We start from the raw sequence: 25108 nt of genomic DNA on the forward strand, positions 1-25108 counted from the left end.
ACGCTGTCCAAGCTGACGGCATTCACCTTTATGACCTCCAGGGACCCCAAGTGCTCCACCACCACCTTTCCCATGCCAGCATGGAGAGGACCTTCAAAAATCAAACCAAACAAAATCAGTTATTTTGTCAAATGCACAGTAAACAGATGTTGACTGGACAATTAAATGCGTTCTACTTGCGCTCTCCAAAAGTGTAAGATAAGATTAAAACAAGATACAAGTAGTGCAAATAGAGTGAATAGAATGCCAAATTGATAAGATAACAATAATTAAATATGAGAACAACCTTTTTGTTGCTGTTAGATGTGGTCTCATCCAAGTTCAAAGAAAAAGGAAACCTCGGGTATGAGAAGGTCCTTTCGGAGAAGGTCCGCCCTAGGCCATTGACCATCTTGTCGGATGCCGCTGTTCTCGAGAGCTTCATCCTCTCCAAAGCCACCTCGTCAACGGCAAGATTTTGCACTAGCTCAACAATTACTGGAGCAATAGCAAAGGGGAGGGAATGCTCTGCTAAGACACCAAGGACCACAGCCTATGTCATGACTTGCCCCCCTGGATCAAAGGTGCCGGCTAAACAAACGTTTCTCAAGACAACACTGTCTTGAGAACTGTTAACAACACTGTCATCTCAGATTTTCAAAAAATGCTTTTCAACCATAGCTACACAAGCATTTGTGTACGAGTATTGATAGCTAGCATAGCATTAAGCCTAGCATTCAGCAGGCAACATTTTCACAAAAACAAGAAAAGCATTCAAATAAAATCATTTACCTTTGAAGAACTTCGGATGTTTTCAATGAGGAGACTCTCAGTTAGATAGCAAATGTTCAGTTTTTCCAAAAAGATTATTTGTGTAGGAGAAATCGCTCCGTTTTGTTCATCACATTTGGCTGAGAAAACCCCCCGAAAATTCAGTCATTACAACGGGAACTTTTTTCCAAATTAACTCCATAATATCGACAGAAACATGGCAAACGTTGTTTAGAATCAATCCTCAAGGTGTTTTTCACATATCTATTCGATGATAAGTCACTCGTGGCAGTTTGGTTTCTCCTCTGTTCAAAATGGAAAAATGCGCGCACCTGGAGATTACGCAACAGTTTCGACGGAGGACACTGACCTGTAAATGTAGTCTCTTATGGTCAATTTTCCAATGATATGCCTACAAATACGTCACAATGCTGCAAACACCTTGGGGAAACGACAGAAAGTGTAGGCTCTCTCCTTGCGCATTCACAGCCATATAAGAAGACATTGGAACACAGCGCCTCAAATCTGGCTCACTTCCTGTATGAAATTTCATCTTGGTTTTGCCTGTAGCATTAGTTCTGTGGCACACAGACAATATCTTTGCAGTTTTGGAAACGTCAGAGTGTTTTCTTTCCAAAGCTGTCAATTATATGCATAGTCGAGCATCTTTTCGTGACAAAATATCTTGTTTAAAACGGGAACGTTTTTCATCCAAAAATGAAATACTGCCGGAAATACAATACAATACAATCGGAAATCAGTATTTTGGTGCGCCGATTTTGCCTATTTTTTTTAATATATTTTTTTAGACCTTTATTTAACTAGGCAAGTCAGTTAAGAACACATTCTTATTATCACGGACGGCCTAGGAACGGTGGGTTAACTGCCTTGTTCAGGGGCAGAACGACAGATTTTCACCTTGTCAGCTCGGGGGATCCATTCTTGCAACCTTACAGTTAACTAGTCCAATGCTCTAACCACCTGCCTCTCATTGCACTCTACGAGGAGCCTGCCTGTTACGCGAATGCAGTAGAAGCCACCTAACCATAAACACCAATGCCTTTCTTAAAATCAATACACAGAAGTATATATTTTTAAACCTGCATATTTAGCTAAAAGTAATCCAGGTTACCAGGCAATATTAACCAGGTGAAATTGTGTCACTTCCCTTGCATTCATTGCATGCAGAGTCAGGGTATATGCAACAGTTTGGGCAGCTTGGCTCATTGCGAATTAATTTGCCAGAATTTTACGTAATTATGACATAACATTGAAGGTTGTGCAATGTAACAAGAATATTTAGACTTAGGGATGCCACCCGTTAGATATGGTTCCGTATTTCACTGAAATAATAAACGTTTTTTTCCCCGAAATGATAGTTTCCGGATTTGACCATATTAATGACCAAAGGCTCGTATTTCTGTGTGTTATGTTATAATTAAGTCTATGATATTTAATAGAGCAGTCTGACTGAGTGATGGTAGGCTTCAGCAGGCTCGTAAGCATTCATTCAAACAGCACTTTCGTGCTTTTTGCCAGCAGCTCTTCGCAAGCACAGCGCTGTTTATGACTTCAAGCCTATCAGCCTAATGGCTGGTGTAACCGATGTGAAAAGGCTAGCTAGTTAGCGGGGTGCACGCTAATAGCGTTTCAAACGTCACTCGCTCTGAGACTTGGAGTAGTTATTCCCCTTGCTCTGCAAGGGCCGCGGCTTTTGATGAGCGATGGGTAACGCTGCTTCGAGTGTGGCTGTTGTCGATGTGTTCCTGGTTTGAGCCCAGGTAGGGGTGAGGAGAGGGACGGTAGCTATACTGGCAATACTATTGTGCCTATAAGAACATCCAATAGTCAAAGGTATATGACATACAAATGGTACAGAGAGAAATAGTCCTATAAATATTATATTAACTACAACCTAAAACCTCTTACCTTGGAATATTGATCATATTGTGCACATATTGCACTTTAACTCCTCCAACACTTTGTTTTTGCATTATTTAAACCAAATCGAACATGTTTCATTATTTATTGAGGCTAAATGTATTTTTATTGATGTATTATATTAAGTTAAAATAAGTGTTAATTCAGTATTGTTATAATTGTCATTATTACAAATAAATAAAACAAAATTGGTCGATTAATCGGTATCAGCTTTTTTTGGTCCTCCAATAATCGGTATCAGAGTTGAAAAATCATAATCGGTCGACCTCTACTCTATAGTGACATCCAGCTTCACTTAATCGCTGAATCCACTTGTTAAACAAACAATGCCTTATCTTCACCTAATTCCTTCATTCTGAAAACTAGAGGGAAAACATAAAATAAAATGTTATTGGTCATATGGACATGGTTAGCAGACATTAGTGTGACACAAGTGTAGAGAAATGCTTGTGCTTCTAGTTCCAACAGTGCAGTAATATCTAACAAGTAATCTAACAATTCATAGATAGTAGTAAGGTCGTTAGCTAGCTATCGCGTTAATATTTCACTCAGATTTCCATCACGGTCCAGTGAGCAACTAACAATGTTATAGTTTGAGGAACGTTAAGAGTCGTATACCAGTTAATACTATATCTAACGTTAGCTCATCTGATGTTGTAACTTTAACTAGCTAAAGCTAGCTGTCTGACTTTGTTAGCCAGCAAATTTTCACACCATAAACTAAATAATTTGATCAGCTCATGAAGTACACCTTCTCACCTCCATCGTATCCGTTGGCAGACTTCTAAACTACCTCTTCGTTCTCGTCAGGGGACGCGCTGTTGCTGTAACTGGCAAACTGCTTTTCCACTTTTCCACTCTCTCAAAAGCGTGCGCTGATGCTGTAACTAGCAAGTTGGTAGTCTCTTCTCTCTTTAGTCGCGTGCTGCATTCTGTTGTTGTGTGAATGATTGGCTGAGCCTTGGATACAGACAGTATTGCTCCAAACGCGCATCACCTGCCCCCACTCAAACTTTTCTCATCGGATCTACACGAATCACGTAGGTCACCTATTTTGGATTCAAAACGTAGGTCACCTATTTTGGATTCACCTACTCAATGAACAGGAATTAAATCATCAACATGTATTGATCACATCTTAACTAATGCTGCAGAAATGTGCTTTAAAGCAGTATCCAAATCCATAGGATGTAGTGATCACAATATAATAGCCATATCTAGGAAAACCAAAGATACAAAGGCTGGACCTAATATAGTGTATAAGAGGTCACACAATAAGTTTTGTAGTGTTTCATATGTTGATGAAGTAAAGAATATTTGCTGGTCTGTGGTGTGTAATAAGGAGCAACCAGATGCTGCACTGGACACATTTATGAAATCGCTAATTCCAGTTACTAATAAGCACACACCCATTAAGAAAATTACTATAAAAACTGTTCAATCCCCTTGGATTGATGAGGAATTGAAAAATGTTATGGTTGAAAGGAATGAAGCAAAATGTATGGCAAATAAGTCTGGCAGCCCAACTGATTGGCAAACGTACTGCAAATTAAGAAATCATGTGACTAAGCTAAATAAAAATAAACTATACTATGAAGCAAAGACAAATTATATAAAGAATGATAGTAAAAAGCCTAGGAGCACCTTAAATTACATTTTTGGGAAAAAAGACAACTCAGCTCCATCATTCATTGAATCAGATGGCTCATTTATCACAAAACCCACTGATATTGCCAACTACTTGAATTACTTTTTCATTGGAAAGATAAGCAAACATAGGGATGCCATGCCAGCAACAAACGCTGACACTACACATCCAAATATATCTGACCAAATTATGAAAGACAAGAATTGTACTATTGAATTCCGTAAAGTCTGTGTGGAAGAGGTGGGGAAATGATTGTTGTCTATCAACAATGACAAGCCACGGGGTCTGACAATCTGGTTTGAAAATTACTGAGGATAATAGCGGACGATAATTGCCGCTCCTATTTGCCCTCAGGCCTGGAGGGAAGCTAAAGTCATTCTACTCCCAAAGAATAGTAAAGCCACCTTCACTGGCTCAAATAGCCAACCAATCAGCCTGTTACCAACCCTTAGTAAACTTCTTGGGAAAAAATGTGTTTGATCAGATACAATGTTATTTCACAGTAAACAAATAGACAAGACTTTCAGCACGCATATAGGGAAGGACACTCAACGAGCACGGCACTTACACAAATGACTGATGATTGGCTCAGAGAAATTGATGACAACATTATTGTGGGGGCTGTCTTGTTAGACTTCAGTGCAGCTTTTGACATTTTCGATCATAGTCTGCTGCTGGAAAAACATATGGGTTATGGCTTTACACCCCCTGCTATAATGTGGAAAAATAGTTACTTGTCTAACAGAACATAGAGGGTGTTATTTAATGGAAACCTCTTCAACATAATGCAGGTAGAAGCAGGAATTATCCAGGGTAGCTGTTTAAGCCTCTTGCTTTAAAACAAATCTTTACTAACAACATGCCACTGACTTTGAGTAAGGCCAGTGTGTCTACGTATGTGGCTGACTCAACACTATACACGTCAGCTACTACAGCGACTGAAATTACTGCAACACAAAGAGCTGCAGTTTGTTTCAGAATGGGTAGAAAGGAATAAGTTAGTCCTAAATATTTCAAAAGCTAAAAGCATTATATTTGGGACAAATCATTCACTAAACCCTAAACCTCAACTACATCTCGTAATGAATAATGTGGAAATTGAGCAAGTTGAGGTGAATAAACTGCTTGGAGTTACCCTGGATTGTAAACGGTCATGGTCAAAACATATTGATACAACAGTAGCTAAGATGGGGAGAAGTCTGACCATAATAAAGCGCTACTCTGCCTTCTTAACCTCTCTAGGGTAGGTGAGACGCTAACGTCCCACCAGGCCAACATCCGGTGAAACTGCAGAGTGCTAACATTCTAAATACACCATTCGTTATATTAAACATTCTTGTAAATACATATATCTTACACCATGTAAATGATGAACGTCTTATTAATCCAGCGGCTGTGTCATATTTCAAAAAGGCTTTACTGTGAAAGCAAACCATGTGATTTTCTGAGGACAGCGCCCCGCACACACAAAGTATTACTAGCATTTTCCAACCAAGCATTAGCGTCACGAAAGTCAGAAATAACAATAAAATAAATTGCTTACCTTTGAAGATGAATGTGAATGTTCGTTATGTTTGATAACATTCATTTTTATAGCCTAACACGATGATTTCCGTCTCATTCAACTTTGGACGAAGCGTTCGTGGTAATTACACACACAAAACAAACGTTTATCCAGTCATGGTTGGTTTCATTGCAATCCTCTGGATGTTACTAACACAACCATACTTGATGGCGAGGATGCCATGCTGGACTGGTAAGTTCTAATGCTAATGTCGTTGTTTGAAATTAATAATATCAAATATTATTAATTTGAGTTTTTTTAAATAGATTTTCTTATTTTATTTGCAATATATAAAAATATCAACAGTAATGAAATATGTAAAGTACACATTGGCTATACTGTGTGTGTGTGTTCCCTGTACTCTATATATATCTGTTAATTGATACAGGGCTCAAACGTGAAAGTATTGTTACTGATTTAAAAAAAATCTTTCACAGTGGCAGTGATTCTGATTATGAGCCGGCAATGTCTAGGTGTCCATCTCCCTCTGAAGCTGGTTCATCCAGCCGGACCCCCGCTGTCTCCGGCTCCACACCTACCTGGCCATCTAGAGGTGTGAAGTCAGTGACAAAGAAGAGGAGGTGGGGAAGAGAGAAACCTGCAGACAGAGGGCCAGAGAGTCGTTGGCACTTTGTGTTAGAAGATGATGTGGAACCAAATCCACCAGTTTTTAGACCCAAAAGGCAGCCAGGACCTCAACTAGACATGACTGCAAAGTACAGCCCCCTTCAACTTTTAATTGTTTTTCAACTCATTAGTTGTTGATTCCCTGGTGTCGAACACCAATGAGTACGGGGCTAAGAAGCAGGCAGGAAAGAAAGAGGCATGGAAGACCATTTCCATGTCAGACCTTTTCTGCTACTTTTCAATGGTCATTTACATGGGGCTGGTGAAGTTGTCATGTCTTGTAAACGGTTTCTGACTATCAGTGACCCTTCACGTCAGTGACCCAGAAGTTGATGGGGAGAATTACAAGAAGAGAGGCACACCAAGGTTTGATAGGCTCTGCAAAATCAAACCTCTCTAGCCCAACATCGTTGAGTCCTGCAAGACCTATTTTCAGCCTGCCCAGAACCTGTCCATCGATGAGGGGATGGTAGCCTCAAAGGCCAGAATCAGCCTCAAACAATACATGCGTAACAAACCAACCAAGTGGGGTTACAAACTGTTTGTTTTGGCTGATTCTGTGTGTGCCTACACTTGTAATTTTGCAGTTTGGAAAAACAGTTTTGCTACCGGTAATGGACTGAGTTATGATTCCGTTATGGAGTTATTGGATTTTCAACTGCTGGGGAAGGGCTACAAACTGCTTGTGGACAACTTCTACAAAAGCCCTACTCTGTTTACAGAGCTGAGGAAGCGGGATGTGTGAGCTTGTGGCACTATTTGGACCAACAGAGTGGACTTTCCAAAAACAAAGGTGAACGACATGCCTAAGCGGGCTGAGCGGGGTACCATGCGATGGATTTGTGAAGCTGGCCTGCTCTTTGTAAAGTGGATGGATGCCAGAGAGGTGGTCATGTGCACAACTATCCACAAGTCCTTCAGTGGCGATCACGTCGTCAGGCGTGTGAAGGACGGTAGCAAGGGGATGGACCACAAAAGAAATTCCCCATTCCAGCTGTTGTGAAGGACTATAACAAGGGCATGAGAGGTGTGGACTTGTCAGATGCACTGATAGGATACTACAATGTTGTCCACAAGACCATGAAATGGTACAAGACATTTTTCTATCATTTCATTGACATTTCTGTGGTGAATGCCTTCATCCTCCAGAATGAAATGGCCAAGAGCTGTGGACAGCCCCCCATCTCGCAGCTAGCCTTCAGGAAGCTGCTCATCCAGGAGCTTGCTAGCTACATGAAGTCAACTGCAGCACCTTCTGTCCCCTCTACCTCTGTCCCTTCTGCTCCAACCAGTGGTGTTCACCTGCCCAGATTCATCTCTGCAGAAATGAATGTGCCTCAGGGCAAAAAGGGCACAGTAGGGAGACGTCGTTGTGCCCTTTGTCACAGGAAATGCCCCATCACCAGCACCACCTGTTCAGTAAGTCTTTGCTTTACAGCAGAAAGAGACTGCTATGGGCCATGGCACCAGCAGCACAATATTGTGTAGAGGACTGAGGGTCTTCCCAATATTGTAAATAGAAAATGTGTAAATAGTTACCCTTGTTATTTGTTTATGGTTCATTATTATTATTTTTAAAATATTTTTTGTATATATTTTTGGGGGGGTGTGTGTTAGAATAGCATTTATGTATTTTGTATATAGTTCTTTCCTTCAAAATGTATCACTGTACCAATTCGGCCACTTGGGTACATTTGTGTGGGACATCTGGGTGACTTCATGCTCAATGTCATGTAGCTCGCTCATTTTTGAAGTTTTCTGTCTAAAACTTTGCTCAGCTATTGTTGCCATCTTATGTTCTTCATCCCCTGCATCCTATCTGTATGTTTGGCTGTTCTTGGTCATTTGAAAGATGATGCAGCAACAATAAAAAACAGAAAACGTATGTTTATTTCCTTGTATTTTCTTCACCCCAGATCTATTGTGTTATATTCTCCTACATTACATTCACTTTTCCACAAAATGCAGAGTGTTTCCTTTCAAATTATACCAAGAATATGCATATCCTTGCTTCTCGGCCTGAGCTACAGGCAGTTAGATTAGGGTATGTCTGGCCGGAAATTGAGAAGGGAGGATACCCCAAAGAAGTTAACACTATCAACAAGACAAGTCCTACAGGCCCTGGTTTTGTTGCACCTGGACTACTGTTCACAAAGACGGACTTGGGAAAATTGCTGGACAGGGCAGCACGGCTGGTTCATAAAAGTATACGGAGAGCTAACATTAATGATATGCATGTCAATCTCTCATGGCTCAAAGTGGAAGAGAGATTGACTTCCTCATTACTTGTTTTCGTAAGAGGCGTTAACAAGCTGAAGGTACCAAGCTATCTGTTTAAAATACTAGCACAAAGCTCGGACACCCATGCATACAAGACATGCCACCAGAGGTCTCTTCACAAAACAGACTATGGGAGGCGCACAGTACTACATAGAGCCATGACTACATGGAACTCTATTCCACATCAGGTAACTGATGCAAGCAGTAGAATCAGATTTAAAAAGCAGGTAAAAATACCCATTATGGAACAGCGGAGACACAAACATAGGCGCACACACACACACACACACACACACACACACACACACAATAACATACGCACTATACACATACGTACACATAGATTTTGCGTTGTAGATATGTGGTAGTGGAGTATGGGCCTGAGGGCACACACTTAGTGTGTTGTGAATTCTGTAATAAATGTACTGTTAATGTTTTTAAAATTGTATAACAGGCTTAATTTTGCCAGAGCCCGGCCAAGGCAGTAGCTAATGGGGATCCATAATAAATACAAAAACTCTGCGTCTCACAAAGACACGGCAGTTGGAAACAAAAATCTAATGTCTAATGTCCATTGTTTGTGTTTCTTGGCCCAAGCAAGTCTCTTCTTCTCATGAATGTCCTTTCGTAGTGGTTTCGTTGCAACAATTCGACCATGAAAGACTGACTCACGCAGTCTCCTCTGAACAATTGATGTTACGATGTTACTGCATTTATTTGGGCTGCAATTTCCGGTTGGTAACTCTAATGAACTTATCCTCGGCAGCAGAGGTAACTCTGGGTTTTCCTTTTCTGTGGCGGTCCTCAGAGCCAGTTTCATCATAGCATTTTTGCAGTACTACTTTAGTGCCTTTAGATGCATGTTTTGGAATATTTTTTATTCTGTACAGGCTTCCTTTTCTCTCTGTCAATTAGGTTAGTATTGTGGAGTAACTACAATGTTGTTAACTTATTTCATCAATCAAGTACAAGAGTGGAGCAAAAATACACAGACCCTTGGCTCTCTGTGGAATGAGTTTGACACGTGCTCAAAGGGATATTACATGTCTGTTTTTTTGTCATTTGTTACCCAACTACCAACAGGTGCCCTTCTTTGCGAGGCACTGATCAACTGAGGGACCTTATAGATAATTGTATGTGTGGGGCACAGAGATGAGGTAGTCATTCAAAAGGCATGTTAAACACAACGATTGCACACAGCGAGTCCATGCAACTTATGTGACATTTTTATTCCTGGACCTATTTAGGCTTGCCATAACAAAGGGGTTGAATACTTAGTGACTGAAGACATTTCAGCTTTTCATCTTTAATTAATTTGTTTTAAAAAAAAAAAGAAAAACATAATTCCACTTATGGGGTATTGTGTGTAGGCCGGTGACAAAAAAAAATCTAATTTTAAATTCCGGCTGTAGAACCAGCATTCACCGTGACCATGTCTCAGTGTGACATAATAATCCCTATTCACATGCTACAGGATATAAACAAACTGCTTCTGGAATCCCCAAATGGAACCTCCACTCTCCGGTAGACAAGCACAAAATGCAATTATCTATCCATCTATCTAACCTTTTGGAATTACCTGGATTTCTGCAGAAATTGGTCATAACATTTGACCTCACCTTCATCTAATTCACAAGAATTGACAAAAACAGTGTGCTTAAACTAATAACACACAAATTATTGTATTTTTCTTGTCTATATTAAATACATAATTTAAAAATTCACAGTGTAGTTTGGAAAAAGTACGTGAACCCCATAGGCTAATGACTTCTCCAAAAGCTAATTGGAGTCAGGAGTCAGTTTACCTGGAGTCCAATCAATGAGTTGATGTTCATCAGTCCATGGTAAGACAACTTGTCTATGAATGGAGAAAGTTCAGCACTGTTGCTACTCTCCCTAGGAGGCCGTCCGACAAAGATGAATGCAAGAGCAGAGTGCAGAATGCTCAATGAGGTTAAGAAGAATCCTAGTGTCAGCTAAAGACTTACAGAAATCTCTGGAACATGCGAACATCTCTGTTGACGAGTCTATGACACGTAAAACACTAAACAAGAATGGTGTTCATGGGAGGATACCACGGAAGAAGCCACTGCTGTCCCCAAAAAATATGAAGTTCGCAAAAGAGCACCTGGATGTTCCAAAATATTCTGTGGACAGATTAAACTAAAGTTAAACTAAAGAACACACAACACTGTGTGGAGAAAAAAAGGCACAGCACACCAACATCAAAACATCATACCAACTGTAAAGTATGGTGGAGGGAGCATCATGGTTTGGGTCTGCTTTGCTGCCTCAGGGCCTGGACAGCTTGCTATCATCGTTGGATAAATTAATTCCCAAGTTTATCAATACTTTTTGCAGGAGAATGTAAGACTATCTGTCAGCCAATTGAAGGTCAACAGAAGTTTGGTGATGCAACAGGACAACAACCCAAAACACTGAAGTAAATCAACAACAGAATGGCTTCAACAGAAATACAGCTTCTTGAGTGGACCAGTCAGAGTCCTGTCAACCCAATCGATATGCAGTGGCATGACCTCAAGAGAGGGGTTCACCCCAGACATCCCAAGAATATTGTGTAACTGAAACAGTTTTGTAAAAAGGAATGGTCCAAAATTCCTCCTGATCGTTGTGCAGGTCTGATCCGCAACTACAGAAAACGTTTGGTTGAGGTTATTGTTTCCAAAGGAGGGTCAACCAGTTATTAAATCCAAGGGTTCACATACTTTACCCACTCTGCACTGTGAATGTTTACACGGTGTGTTCAATAAAGACATGAAAACGTATTATTGTTTGTGTGTTATTAGTTTAAGCCGATTGTGTTTGTCTATTGTTTTGACTTAAATGAAGATCTGGTCAAATTAAGCAGAACTCCAGATCCCACCCCGAAGTCTCTCTCTCTCTCTCTCTCTCTCTCTCAAAGGGTTCACAAGTGTCTCTCTCAAAGGGTTCACAAGTATCTCTCTCTCTCAGGGTTCACATTCTCAACGTTCACTCTGTCCCAAAGGGTTCCCTCCCCAAGGATTCACAAGTCTCTCTCTCACTCTCCCCCAAAGGGTTCACAAGTATTTCTCTCTCTCAAAGGGTTCACAAGTGTCTCTCTCAAAGGGTTCACAAGTGTCTCTCTCTCTCAGGGTTCACATTCTCAACGTTCACTCTGTCCCAAAGGGTTCCCTCCCCAAGGATTCACAAGTCTCTCTCTCACTCTCCCCCAAAGGGTTCACAAGTATTTCTCTCTCTCAAAGGGTTCACAAGTGTTTCTCTCTCTCAAAGGGTTCACAAGTGTCTCTATCGCTCTCAAAGGGTTCGCAAGTGTCTCTATCGCTCTCAAAGGGTTCACAAGTGTCTCTCTCAAAGGGTTCACATTCTCACGTTCACTTGTGAACCGTTGGGGGGGAGAACCCTTTGGGAGAGAGTGAACGTGAGAACGTAAACTCTCTCTCAAAGGGTTCACAGGTCTCTCTCTCAAAAGGTTTACAAGTGTCTCTCTCTCTTTCTTTCTCCCCCCAAAGGGTTCACAAGTCTCTCCCCCTCTTTCTCCACCCCAAAGGGTTCTCAAGTCTCTCTCTCTAAAAAAATGAACAGTAAACATTACACTCACAAAAGTTGCAAAATAATAAAGTAATGTCAAATGTCATATTATGTCTCCATACAGTGTTGCAACAATAGTTAAAGTACAAAAGGGAAAATAAACAAACAGAAATATGGGTTGTGTTTACAATCGTGTTTTTTCTTCATCGGTTGCCCTTTTCTTGTGGCAAAAGGTCACAAATCTTGCTGCAGTGATTGCAAACTGTGGTATTTTAGATATTGGAGTTCATCAAAATTGAATATGTTTTCAAATTCCTTGTGAGTGTGTGTAATCTGAGGGAAAGATGTCTCTCTAATATGGTCATACATTGGGCAGGAGGTTAGGAAGTGCTGCTCAATTTCCACCTCATTTTGTGAGCACTGTGCACATATCCGGTCTTCTCTTGAGAGCAAGGTCTGCCTACGGTAAAGCTTTCCTTCATTTTGGGTCAGTCACAGAGGTCAGGAATTCTGCCAATGTGTACTCTCTGTTTAGGGCCAAATAGCATTCTAGTTTGCGCTGCTTTTTGTTACCTTTTTAGTGACAGGGGTCAGTATTTGGAAATTTGGATGAATGACGTGCGCAAAGTAAACTGTCTGTTACTCAGGCCCAGAAGCTAGGATATGCATATAATTGGTAGATTTGGATAGAAAACACTCACTCAAACACAGTTTCCATAACTGTTAAAATAATGTCTGTGAGTATGGCAAAAACCTGAGGAAGATCCATCCAGGAAGTGGGATTTTTTGATGTGGGTGGTTTTCAATTGAATGCCTATAGAGTATCTAATGGGTTGGACACCAGATTTAGCCATTGTTAGCCACTGTTAGCGGCCATTACCTTCTGCACAGGTACCTGCCCTTTTGTTGGCCTGGATAATACTTGCCAGCCTACCAGTATTGGACTGTTTTCTCCACTACAACACCGGACTCCTGCTGTAAACCCTGGACCATTACTCCTGATCATCACAGCTAGCTAGCTGCCACTGAGTGACCCAGCCCCACCTCCTGGCGCACTCAGTGATCACCCGGACTCTACCCATACACGGCTAGAATCCACTGTTTCACCGGTTCCCTGGACCTTTGCATTGGATCATCGCTGCTAGCTAGCTGCTACCAAGTGGCTATAGAGGCTAATGCCCTTGCCCCAAAGCTAGCACCAGTTACCCGCGAGCCAGGAGCATCTCCCAGCTGGCAAACGAAATTACTACAACTACAATACCTCTTTCGCCATCTGGCTTGGACCCTTTGTCGACAAGGCGCCCCGCCATACCACCACAACTGGTCTGGTGACGAAACTCCATCCGCTGTGCCTTCAACCCAGCCTTTACCGGACGTCGGAGCAGACGCTTCCACTTGCCCAGGCCTGCTAACATTAAACGTTGTGTCTCCCGCATGCTAGCGTAGTAAAGACTACCCCGCGGCTTCCCTGCTCCGTCTATTGCTGTTCACTGGACTCTATGATCACTTGGCTACATAGCTGATGCCTGCTGGAATGTTCATTAATCACGGTACTCAATTTTGTTTATATTTGTTTATCTGTCGGCCCCAGACGCGAAATCAGGCCCTGTGTGTAGTTAACCCAACATCTCTGGCCACTCATCGCCATTTTACCTGTTGTTGTTGTCTTAGCTGATTAGCTGTTGTTGTCTTAGCAAGCTCTCCCAAACAACACCTGTGATTGCTTTATGCCTCGCTTTATGTCTCTCTCAAATGTCAATATGCCTTGTATTAGAGGTCGACCGATTATGATTTTTCAACGCCGATACCGATATCGATTATTGGAGGACAAAAAAAAAGCCGATACCGACTAAATCAGCAATTTTTATTTATTTATTTGTAATAATGACAATTACAACAATACTGAATGAACACTTATTTTAACTTAATATAATACATAAATAAAATCAATTTAGCCTCAAATAAATAATGAAACATGTTCAATTTGGTTTAAATAATGCAAAAACAAAGTGTTGGAGAAGAAAGTAAAAGTGCAATATGTGCCATGTAAGAAAGCTAACGTTTACGTTCCTTGCTCAGAACATGAGAACATATGAAAGCTGGTGGTTCCTTTTAACATGAGTCTTCAATATTCCCAGGTAAGAAGTTTTAGGTTGCAGTTATTATAGGACTATTTCTCTCTATGCCATTTGTATTTCATTAACCTTTGACAATTGGATGTTCTTATAGGCACTTTAGTATTGCCAGTGTAACAGTATAGCTTCCATCCATCTCCTCGCTCCTCCCTGGGCTCGAACCAGGAACACAACGACAACATGCAGAGCAAGGGGAACAACTGCTCCAAGTCTCAAAGCGAGTGACGTTTGAAACGCTATTAGCGCGCACCCCACTAACTAGTTAGCCATTTCACATCGGTTACATGAGCCTAATATCGGGAGTTGATAGGCTTGAAGTCACAAACAGCGCAATGCTTGACGCACAACAAAGAGCTGCTGGCAAAACGCACAAAAGTGCTGTTTGAATGAATGCTTACGAGCCTGCTGCTGCCTACCACGGCTCAGTCAGACTGCTCTATCAAATCATAGACTTAGTTATAACATAATAACACACCGAAATACGAGCCTTAGGTCATTAATATGGTCGTGACTCTGCATGCAATGAACACAAGAGAAGTGACAATTTCACCTGGTTAATATTGCCTGCTAACCTGGATTTCTTCTAGCTAAATATGCAGGTTTAAATATATATACTTCTGTGTATTGATTTTAAGAAAGGCATTGATGTTCATGGTTAGGTACACATTGGAGCAACGATACGCACTGCATCGATTATATGCAACACAGGACACGCTAGATAAACTAGTAATATCATCAACCATGTGTAGTTAACTAGTGATTATGATTGATTGATTGATTGATTGTTTTTTATGAGATAAGTTTAATGCTAGCTAGCAACTTACCTTGGCTTACTGCATTCGCGTAACAGGCAGGCTCCTTGTGGAGTGCAATGAGAGGCAGGTGGTTAGAGCGTTGGACTAGTTAACTGTAATGTTGCAAGATTGAATCCCCCGAGCTGACAAGGTGAAAATCTGTCGTTCTGCCCCTGAACAAGACAGTTAACCCACCATTCCTAGGCAGTCATTGAAAATAAGAATGTGTTCTTAACTGACTTACCTAGTTAAATAAAGATTCAATAAAGGTATAAGAGAAAAAAAAATTATATCGGCAAAATCGGTGTCCAAAAATACCGATTTCCGATTAATATGAAAACTTGAAATCGGCCCAAATTAATCGGCCATTCCGATTAATCGGTCGACCTCTACCTTGTATACTGTTGTTTAGGATATTTATCATTGTTTTAGTTTACTGCAGAGCCCCAAGTCCCACTCAACATGCCTTAGATACATGCGGTGACCTCACCCAGCATATCTAGCGCCAGAGAAGCAACATCTCTTTTCATCACTCGGTGCCTGGGTTTACCTCCACTGTACCCGCACCCCACCATATCCGTCTGTACATTATGCCCTGAATCTATTCTACCACGCCCAGAAATCTGCTCCTTTTATACTCTGTCTCCAACGCACTAGACGACCAGTTCTGATAGCCTTTAGCCGTAACCTCATCCTACTCCTCCTCTGTTCCTCGGGTGATGTGGAGGTTAACCCAGGCCCCGCGTGTCCCGAGGCACTCTCATTAGTTGACTTCTGTAGGAACCATGCCCCAGGACTACCTGACATGATGACTCCTTGCTGTCCCCAGTCCACCTGACCGTGCTGCTGCTCCAGTTTAAACTGTTCTGCCTTATTATTATTCGACCATGCTGGTCATTTATGAACATTTGAACATCTTGGCCATGTTCTGTTATAATCTCCACCCGGCACAGCCAGAAGAGGACTGGCCACCCCACATAGCCTGGTTCCTCTCTAGGTTTCTTCCTAGGTTTTGGCCTTTCTAGGGAGTTTTTCCTAGCCACCATGCTTCTACACCTGCATTGCTTGTTGTTTGGGGTTTTAGGCTGGGTTTCTGTACAGCACTTTGAGATATCAGCTGATGTACGAAGGGCTATATAAATTTGATTTGATTTGATTCTGTAACCAACAACGCCTTGGTTTCATGTATGTTCACATCAGAAGCCTCTTCCCTAAGTTTGTTTTATTCACTGCCCTAGCACACTCTGCCAACCCGGATGTCTTAGCCGTGTCCGAATCCTGGTTCAGGAAGAACACCAAAACCCCTGAAATTTCCATCCCTAACTATAACATTTTCCGACAAGATAGAACTGCCAAAGGGGGGCGGTGTTGCAATCTTTTGCAGAGATAGCCTGCAGAGTTCTGTCTTACTATCCAGGTCTATGCCCAAACAATGAGATTCTACTTTTAAAAATCCACCTTTCCAGAAACAAGTCTCTCACCGTTGCCGCTTGCTATAGACCACTCTCTGCCCCCAGCTGTGCCCTGGACACCATATGTGAACTGATTGCCCCCCATCTATCTTCAGAGCTTGTGCTGCTACGTGACCTAAACTGGGACATGCTTAACACCCCGGCCATCATACAATCTAAGCTTGATGCCCTCATTCTCACACAAATTATCAATGAACCCACCAGGTACAACCCCAAATCCATAAACACAGGCACCCTTATGGATATCATCCTAACCAACTTGCCCTCCAAATACACCTCTGCTGTTTTCAACCAAGATCTCAGCGATCGCTGCCTCATTGCCTGCATCCGTAATGGGTCTGTGGTCAAACGACCACCCCTCATCACTGTCAAACGCTCCCTAAAACACTTCAGCGAGCAGGCCTTTCTAATCGACCTGTCCCGGGTTTCCTGGAAGGATATTGACCTCATACTGTCAGTAGAGGATGCCAGGTTGTTCTTTAAAAGTGCCTTTCTTACCATCTTAAATAAGTATGCCCCTTTCAAAAAAAATTGAACAAGGAACAGATATAGCCCATGGTTCTCTCCAGACCTGACTGCCCTTGACCAGCACAAAAACATCCAGTGGCGATCTGCATGAGCATCGAATAGACCCCGTGACATGCAACTTTTCAGGGAAGTTAGGAACCAAAATACACAGGCAGTTAGAAAAGCTAAGGCTAGCTCTTTCCACGATAATAGAACATTTCAATAGGCATTTTTCTACTGCTGGCCATGCTTTACACCCCGGTCAAAAGCCCTGCACCCTCCTTCTCCTTCACCCAAATCCAGATAGCTGATGTTCTGAAAGAGATTCAAAATCTGGACCCCTACAATCAGCTGGGCTAGACAATCTGGATCCTCTCTTTCTAAAAGTACCTGCCGAAATTGTTGCAACCCCTATTACCAGCCTGTTCAACCTCTCATTCGTATTGTCTGAGATTCCCAAAGATTGGGAAAGCTGCCACGGTCATCCCCCTCTTCAAGGGAGGAGACACTCTAGACCCAAACTGCTACAGACCTATATCTATCCCACCCTGCCTTTCTAAGGCCTTCGAAAGCCAAGTTAACAAACAGATTACCGACCATTTCAAATCCAACCGTACCTTCTCCGCTATGCAATCTGGTTTCAGAGCTGGTCATGGGTGCACCTCAGCCACACTCAAGGTCCTATCATTACCGCTATCGATAATAAACATCACTGTGCAGCTGTATTCATCGACCTGGCCAAGGCTTTCGACTCTGTCAATTACCACATTCTTATTGGCAGACTCAACAGCCTTGGTTTCTCAACAGATTGCCTCGCCTGGTTCACCAACTACTTCTCTGATAGAGCTCAGTGTGTCAAATTGGAAGGCCTGTTGTCCGGACCTCTGGCAGTCGCTATGGGGTTGCCACAGGGATCAATTCTCAGGCAGACTCGCTTCTCTGTATACATCAATGATGTCGCTCTTGCTGCTGGTGATTCTCTGATCAACCTCTACACAGACGACACCATTCTGTATACTTCCGGCCCTTCTTTGGACACTGTGTTAACTAACCTCCAGACGAGCTTCAATGCCATACAACTCTCCTTCCGTGGCCTCCAACTGCTCTTAAATGCAAGTAAAACTAAATGCATGCTCTTCAACCGATCACTGCCTGCACCTGCCCGCCCGTCCAACATCACTACTCTGGACAGTTCTGACTTAGAATATATGGAAAACTACAAATAACTAGGTGTATGTTAGACTGTAAATATCCTTCCAGACTCACATTAAGCATCTCCAATCCAAAATGACATCGAGAATCGGCTTCCTATTTCGCAACAAAGCATCCTTCACTCATGCTACCAAACATACCTTCGTAAAACTGAACATCCTACCGATCCTCGACGATATCATTTATAAAATAGCCTCCAACACTCTACTCAACAAATTGGATTCAGTCTATCACAGTGCCATTCGTTTTGTCACCAAAGCCCCATATACTACCCACCACTGCGACCTGTACTCTCTCGTTGGCTGGCCCTCGCTTCATTACCCGTCGCCAAACCCACTGGCTCTAGGTCATCTACAAGTCTCTGCTAGGTAACGCCCCGCCTCATCTCAGCTCAATGTTCACCATAGCAGCACCCACCCATAGCACGCGCTGCAGTAGGTATATCTCACTGGTCACTCCCAAAGCCAATTCCTCCTTTGGCCGCCTTTCCTTCCAGTTCTCTGCTGCCAATGACTGGAACGAACTGCAAAAATCACTGAAGCTGGAGACTCATATCTCCCTCACTGGCTTTAAGCACCAGCTGTCAGAGCAGCTCACAGATCACTGCACCTGTATATAGCCCATCTGTAAACAGCCCTTCCAACTACCTCATCCCCATACTGTATTTATCTTGCTCCTTTGCACCCCAGTATCTCTACTTGCAGTCATCTTCTGCACATCTACCATTCCAGTGTTTAATTGCTATATTGTAATTACTTTGCCACCATGGCCTATTTATTGCCTTACCTCCCTTATCTTACCTAATTTGCACACACTGTATATAGACTTTATTTATTTTTGTATTATATTGACTGTATGCGTGTTTATTTCATGTGTAACTCTGTGTTGTTGTATGTGTCAATCTGCTGTGCTTTATCTTGGCCAGGTCGCAGTTGTAAATGAGAACTTGTTCTCAACTAGCCTACCTGGTTAAATAATGGTGAAATAAATAAAACATCAAAACCTGACTCCGTTACACCAGCTCTGTCAGGAGGAATGGACCAAAATTCACCCAACTTATTATGGGAAGCTTGTGGAAGGCTACCCAAAACGTTTGACCAAGTTAAACAATTTAAAGGCATTGCTACCAAGAACTAATTGAGTATGTAAACTTCTGACCCACTGGGAATGTGATGAAATAAATAAAAGCTGAAATAAATCATTCTCTCCACTATTATTCTGACATTTCACATTCTTAAAATAAAGAGGTGATCCTAACTGACCTAAGACAGGGAATTTTTACAAGGATTAAATGTCAGGAATTCTGAAACTGAGTTTAAATGTATTTGGCTAAGGTGAATGTAAACTTCCAACTCTCTGTTTCTACCTGCTTTCTACCTCTAACCCCTCATCCTTCCTCCCTTTTCCCCCTCCTTCTACAATATACTGAATGAAACCAGTGTCAGGCCAGTGACAATCATGTAACCATAATTTCCTAGGGTCCCTTGGGGCACGGGGTGTCTTTCTAATGGGATGTGATCCTACGGCCTGGGCTTGGTCCTGATCTAACATGACGGGGATGGTGTGGGGAACGGGGGGGGGGGGGGGGGGGGGGATTAAACTGTGGGAAATAGGTTAGACCGTCCGTCTCGCAAGAAATATATCCCTACTCTCTCCATCCCTTCTTCTTCTGTACCTTCCTCTGTTTCTCTCTCTTTATTACTAAGTATTTCTCCATCCTTCTTTCTCCACCACCACCCCCCCCCCCCCTTTTCTCTCCAACCCACACTCTTGCTTTCCTTCTCTTTTCATCCCTCATTAATTCTCTCCATCCCTTCTTCCCTCCCAGCTTGGGTTAGTGGTGGTAAATTGTATAACTTTACTCCATCAATAATATTTCAAAGATTTATTCTGTTGCCTGGTTTAGAGTCGAGAAGGGACTCAGTAGAGGCAGTAATGATTGGACCTGTTTAACTGTGTGTATGTGCATGTGACGTGTTTGAATGCGTGTTGTGTTTTAGTGTGTGAGAGGATTTACAGTGGAACCTATAAATGCCATCGTTTTATTTTGGTCCACTGATAACTAAACATGCATCGTAAAACCGCCAGTTTAATATTTTTAAATATTTAACGTGGACACACGCGGAGGCACACACCACACACACACACACCCCTCTCCAGTCCTACCTGTGTATCCATGTCTCGGGGCTCTTGGGGAACTTGGTGAGGGCCAGTTTTCCCAGGTACAGGTCTCTCTCTGGATTTAGGGCGCCACATTGCAGCAGCTCCTTCCTGCCAAAACAGACAGAAGAGAGGAACTATTCAATGACTGTCAATCTTAATGTTCTTTACCGATTGTGAATGTTATGTTACTGCATTGGGCACATTTGTTTGCATGCTATTTGCATACTTGTTTTTGTTTTATGAAACACAAAAAGTTCTCACAGGAAAAATAAGTTATTTGAATTGATCAAAGTTAGGCAAGTTAGATCCTCAAAGACACTCAATGTACAAGCAAACACATTCACAGGCTAAATAGCCTGACTACTTTTTTTATTATCTGCCAAATGAGCAAATGTTTGAAAGCGGCTAGGGCTTAATGAAATATACCAGGCAACGATTAGGTATGTGACCTTGACAGTTGGATACGTATTTTGTATGACAGAATGATTTGACCAGGGTGTTTGTTGTCTTCAGCCCTATTTGCAAGGGACTAGTATTACAAGAGAACGTTGGTTATTCATTTATTACCCCAGAATGTCCGTTACACCAGAGAATGATTCGGACGGGATTCGTTTTTTTTCCAAACTGCCACCTGTAAGAAATTTTTATTTTTCAAAGAATTGACAGCTATGACGAAGGCCTGGAGATTTTTTTCAAAGCCAGAAGATATTTCAACAAGTCTGGACAATAACAGGCCACACTGAAACTTGAGCTTAGTTTCCAAGTGTCGCCATAATATTTGAATGAAGGAAGTGTAATCATAATCATTAGGATATTTTAGCGATCCACAGTAGGCGACATCCTAAATACCTCCCAGCCTTCAGATGTGGGCTAAACAGCGCATTTGCACTTGATATGCGTTTTAGGCTATGAATGACAAAGTGAACTTGTCATTTACCAATGTTTAGCTCTGTTGTATGCTGCATTATGATCTATTAACAGCAAGGTTTGCATTAAATAGGCACAATAAAAAAAATATGCATTTGGCGATATTCAATTAAATCGTATGAAACGTATAAATAAAAGCATTCACTGTGAAAGTTCATACAGTTGAAGTCGGAAGTTTACATACACCATAGCCAAATACATTTAAACTCAGTTTTTGACAACTCCTGATATTTAAACCTAGTAAAAATTCCCTGTCTAAGGTCAGTTAGGATCACCACTTTATTTTAAGAATGTGAAATGTCAGAATAATCAGAAAATTATTTATTTCAGCCTTTATTTCTTTCTTCACATTCCCAGTGGGTCAGATGTTTACATACACTCAATTAGTATTTGGTAGCATTGCCTTTAAATTATTTAACTTGGGCCAAACGTTTCAGGTAGCCTTCCACAAGCTTCCCATAATAAGTTGGGTGAATTTTGTCCCATTCCTACTGACAGAGCTGGTGTAACTGAGTCAGGTTTGTAGGCCTCTTTGCTCGCACACACTTTTTCAGTTCTGCCCACAAATGTTCTAAAGGATTGAGGTCAGAGCATTGTAATGGCCACTCCAATACCTTGACTTTGTCCTTACGCCATTTTGCCACAACTTTGGAAGTATGCTTAGGGTCATTGTCCATTTGGAATCCCCATTAGCGACCAAACTTTAACTGCTTGACTTATGTCTTGAGATGTTGCTTCAATATATGCACGTAAATTTCCTCCCTCATGATGACATCTATTTTGCGAAGTGCACCAGTCCCTCCTGCAGCAAAGCATCCCCACAACACGATGCCGCCACCCCGTGCTTCACGGTTGGGAAGGTGTTCTTCGGCTTGCAAGCCTCCCCCTTTTCCTCCGAACATAACAATGGTCAATATGGCCAAACAGTTCTAGTTTTGTTTCATCAGACCAAAGGACATTTCTCCAAAAAGTACAATCTTTGTCCCCATGTGCAGTTGCAAACCGTAATCTGGCTTTTTTATGGCAGTTTTGGAGCAGTGGCTTTTTCCTTGCTGAGCAACCTTTCAGGTTATGTCGATATAGGACTCGTTTAACTGTGGATACAGATACTTTTTTACCTGTTTCCTCCAGCATCTTCACAAGGTCCTTTGCTTTGTTCTGGGATTGATTTGCACTTTTCACACCAAAGTACGTTCATCTCTTGGAGACAGAACGCATCTCCTTCCTGAGCGGTACGACGGCTACGTGGTCCCATGGTGTTTATACTTGCGTACTATTGTTTGTACAGATGAACGTGGTACCTTCAGGTATTTGGAATTGCTCCCAATTTTGAACCAGACGTGAGGTCTACAATTTTTTTCTGAAGTCTTGGCTGATTTCTTTTGATTTTCCCATGATGTCAAGCAAAGAGGCACTGAGTTTGAAGGTAGGCCTTGAAATACATCCACAGGTACACATCCAATCGACTCAAATTATGTCAATTAGCTTATCAGAAGCTTCTAAAGCCATGACATAATTTTCTGGGATTTTCCAAGCTGTTTAAAGGCACAGTCAACTTAGTGTATGTAAACTCCTGACCCACTGGAATTGTGATACAGTGAATTAGAATTGAAATAATCTGTCTGTAAACAATTGTTGGAATAATTACTTGTGTCATGCACAAAATAGATGTCCTAACCGACTTGCCAAAACTATAGTTTATTAACAAGACATTTTTGGAGTGGTTGAAAAACGATTTTTAATGACTCCAACTTAAGTGTATGTAAAAATCCGACTTACGTTAATGAATGATTTACGCATTAGCTAAGCATAAATATTTAGCCAATGTGAAATGGCTAGATAGTTAGTAGGTAATAACTGGATCATTTCTTTTTTTGCCGCTTAAAATAATAGTAAATAAATATTATTGTTTGTTCTATCTCTCATACAGCTGTGGTTGAGAATAGCCTATGCCGAGGCTATAGACTTCCATTCTTGTTCTTTCTAAACGTGCAACTTTAGGACAACACTTTCTTCAACTAGAATATTTGGGAAATAAGTTACTGTTCATAACTTTAAAGCTGCAATATGTAACATTTTGGGCGACCCGACCAAATTCACAAGGAAATGTGAGTTATAGATCTGTCATTATCATTGAAAGCAAGTCTAAGAAGATCTGTTATATGTGCACTGTTTTTATGCTTCCCGTTCTTAAGTTTGTTTTTCAGTCTTTTACCTTCGGTTTTGTACATCAGCTTCAAACAGTTGAACATTCTATATTTTTGGTTATTGAACATATATTTCACAGCGGTTTAGATGGTACAATGATTCTCTACACTTGATTGTTTTGTCACAAACTGAAATTAGGAAAACTATTAGAATATTAGCAACCAGGAAATGGCACAGCAACTTCTGCATATTGCAACCTTTAACTTGTCTTAAAGCTTTTATGATAGGCTTAGTAGGAGGATGTGTTACTGGCTGAATTTGTCTGGCCCCCATGGATAATTTCTTTCTAAATAAGCTTAAACTTAATTAAACTTGTCATTCGATTTTATTCTCTCATATCTCTCTCATTATTAGTCCCCTGGCTACCTTACGTTTTAAGGCTATTCAAATAAGGTTTTGAGATGTAACTCCGTTAGATTCAATGTTTTATTGGAAGAGGGCCATGCACAAAACGATGGAAGCGTAGCCAATATCCCAAAGATACTCATAGCCTATCAAATGGAGAGAGAATGGAATATAGGCCAAGTTTTTAAAAACAGCTTTACAAGATAGTTATGTTCTATTTTTTTTAATACGTTTAGTCTATAGCCTAAGGCCCATGCATCCAACAGAGAGAGAGAAACAATATTTTCTGACTGTACACTTTGGTAGGATTCTCCGCTTTGTCTGGCCTACATTCCTCTCTAGCGTTCTGTAGAAAACATATTTATTGAAATAGGCTACAGCAAATAGAAATAGACAAATTACTCGGAATGTCACTTGTGTCCTACCCCGCTGTGCACTGCGAGACTACTTTAAAGTTCAAATAGACCATTGTCTGTCACATCATAATGTCGTCAGCATTGACGAAGGCCGTCAATCATCGTCGGTAGACAATGCTATCGGAATATCGCCCAACTCTAGTTCAGAGGGTTACTGGTTCAAGCCCAGGTTGGGGCAAGAAGAGGGAAGGAAGCAATACTGTTACACATGGTTATCTCAACTCCGAATTCATGGGTTGCAGCTCAATCACTCTGTTTCGTTGTTATTGTTATGAAAGTTCTACAGAAGCCGCAGCATTGGTGCCCAAAAGTTGAGTGATGCCCAGTCATTTTGAACAGTGGCTAATGACTGTTTAGTCTAAATTACACTATAGTGGCCTGGAAATACACTGAACAAAATGATAAAACGGAACATGTAAAATGTTGGTCCCATATTTCATGCGCTGAAATAAGAGATCCCAGAAATGTTCCATACACACAAAAGGCTTATTGTGTATGTGTATGGTGTCGTGTGGGCGAGAGGTTTGCTGATGTCAATGTTGTGAACAGAGTGTCCCATGGTGGCGGAGGAGTTATGGCATGGGCAGA

The 25108-nt window shown here is 41.5% G+C and overlaps 1 protein-coding gene across 1 annotated transcript in view; it reads right to left on the reverse strand.

Annotated features, from left to right (window-relative positions):
- LOC110526044 (protein prenyltransferase alpha subunit repeat-containing protein 1) overlaps window positions 1-25108 on the reverse strand; it is a 62907-nt gene that overhangs the window by 19843 nt on the left and 17956 nt on the right. The window contains exon 4 of the mRNA XM_036980251.1: window positions 20628-20732. Coding sequence (XP_036836146.1) covers window positions 20628-20732 — 105 coding nt within the window. The remainder of the gene's footprint in view (window positions 1-20627; window positions 20733-25108) is intronic.

Source organism: Oncorhynchus mykiss, chromosome 6 (assembly GCF_013265735.2).
Source record: "Oncorhynchus mykiss isolate Arlee chromosome 6, USDA_OmykA_1.1, whole genome shotgun sequence".
NCBI classification, from domain to species: Eukaryota; Metazoa; Chordata; class Actinopteri; order Salmoniformes; family Salmonidae; genus Oncorhynchus; species Oncorhynchus mykiss.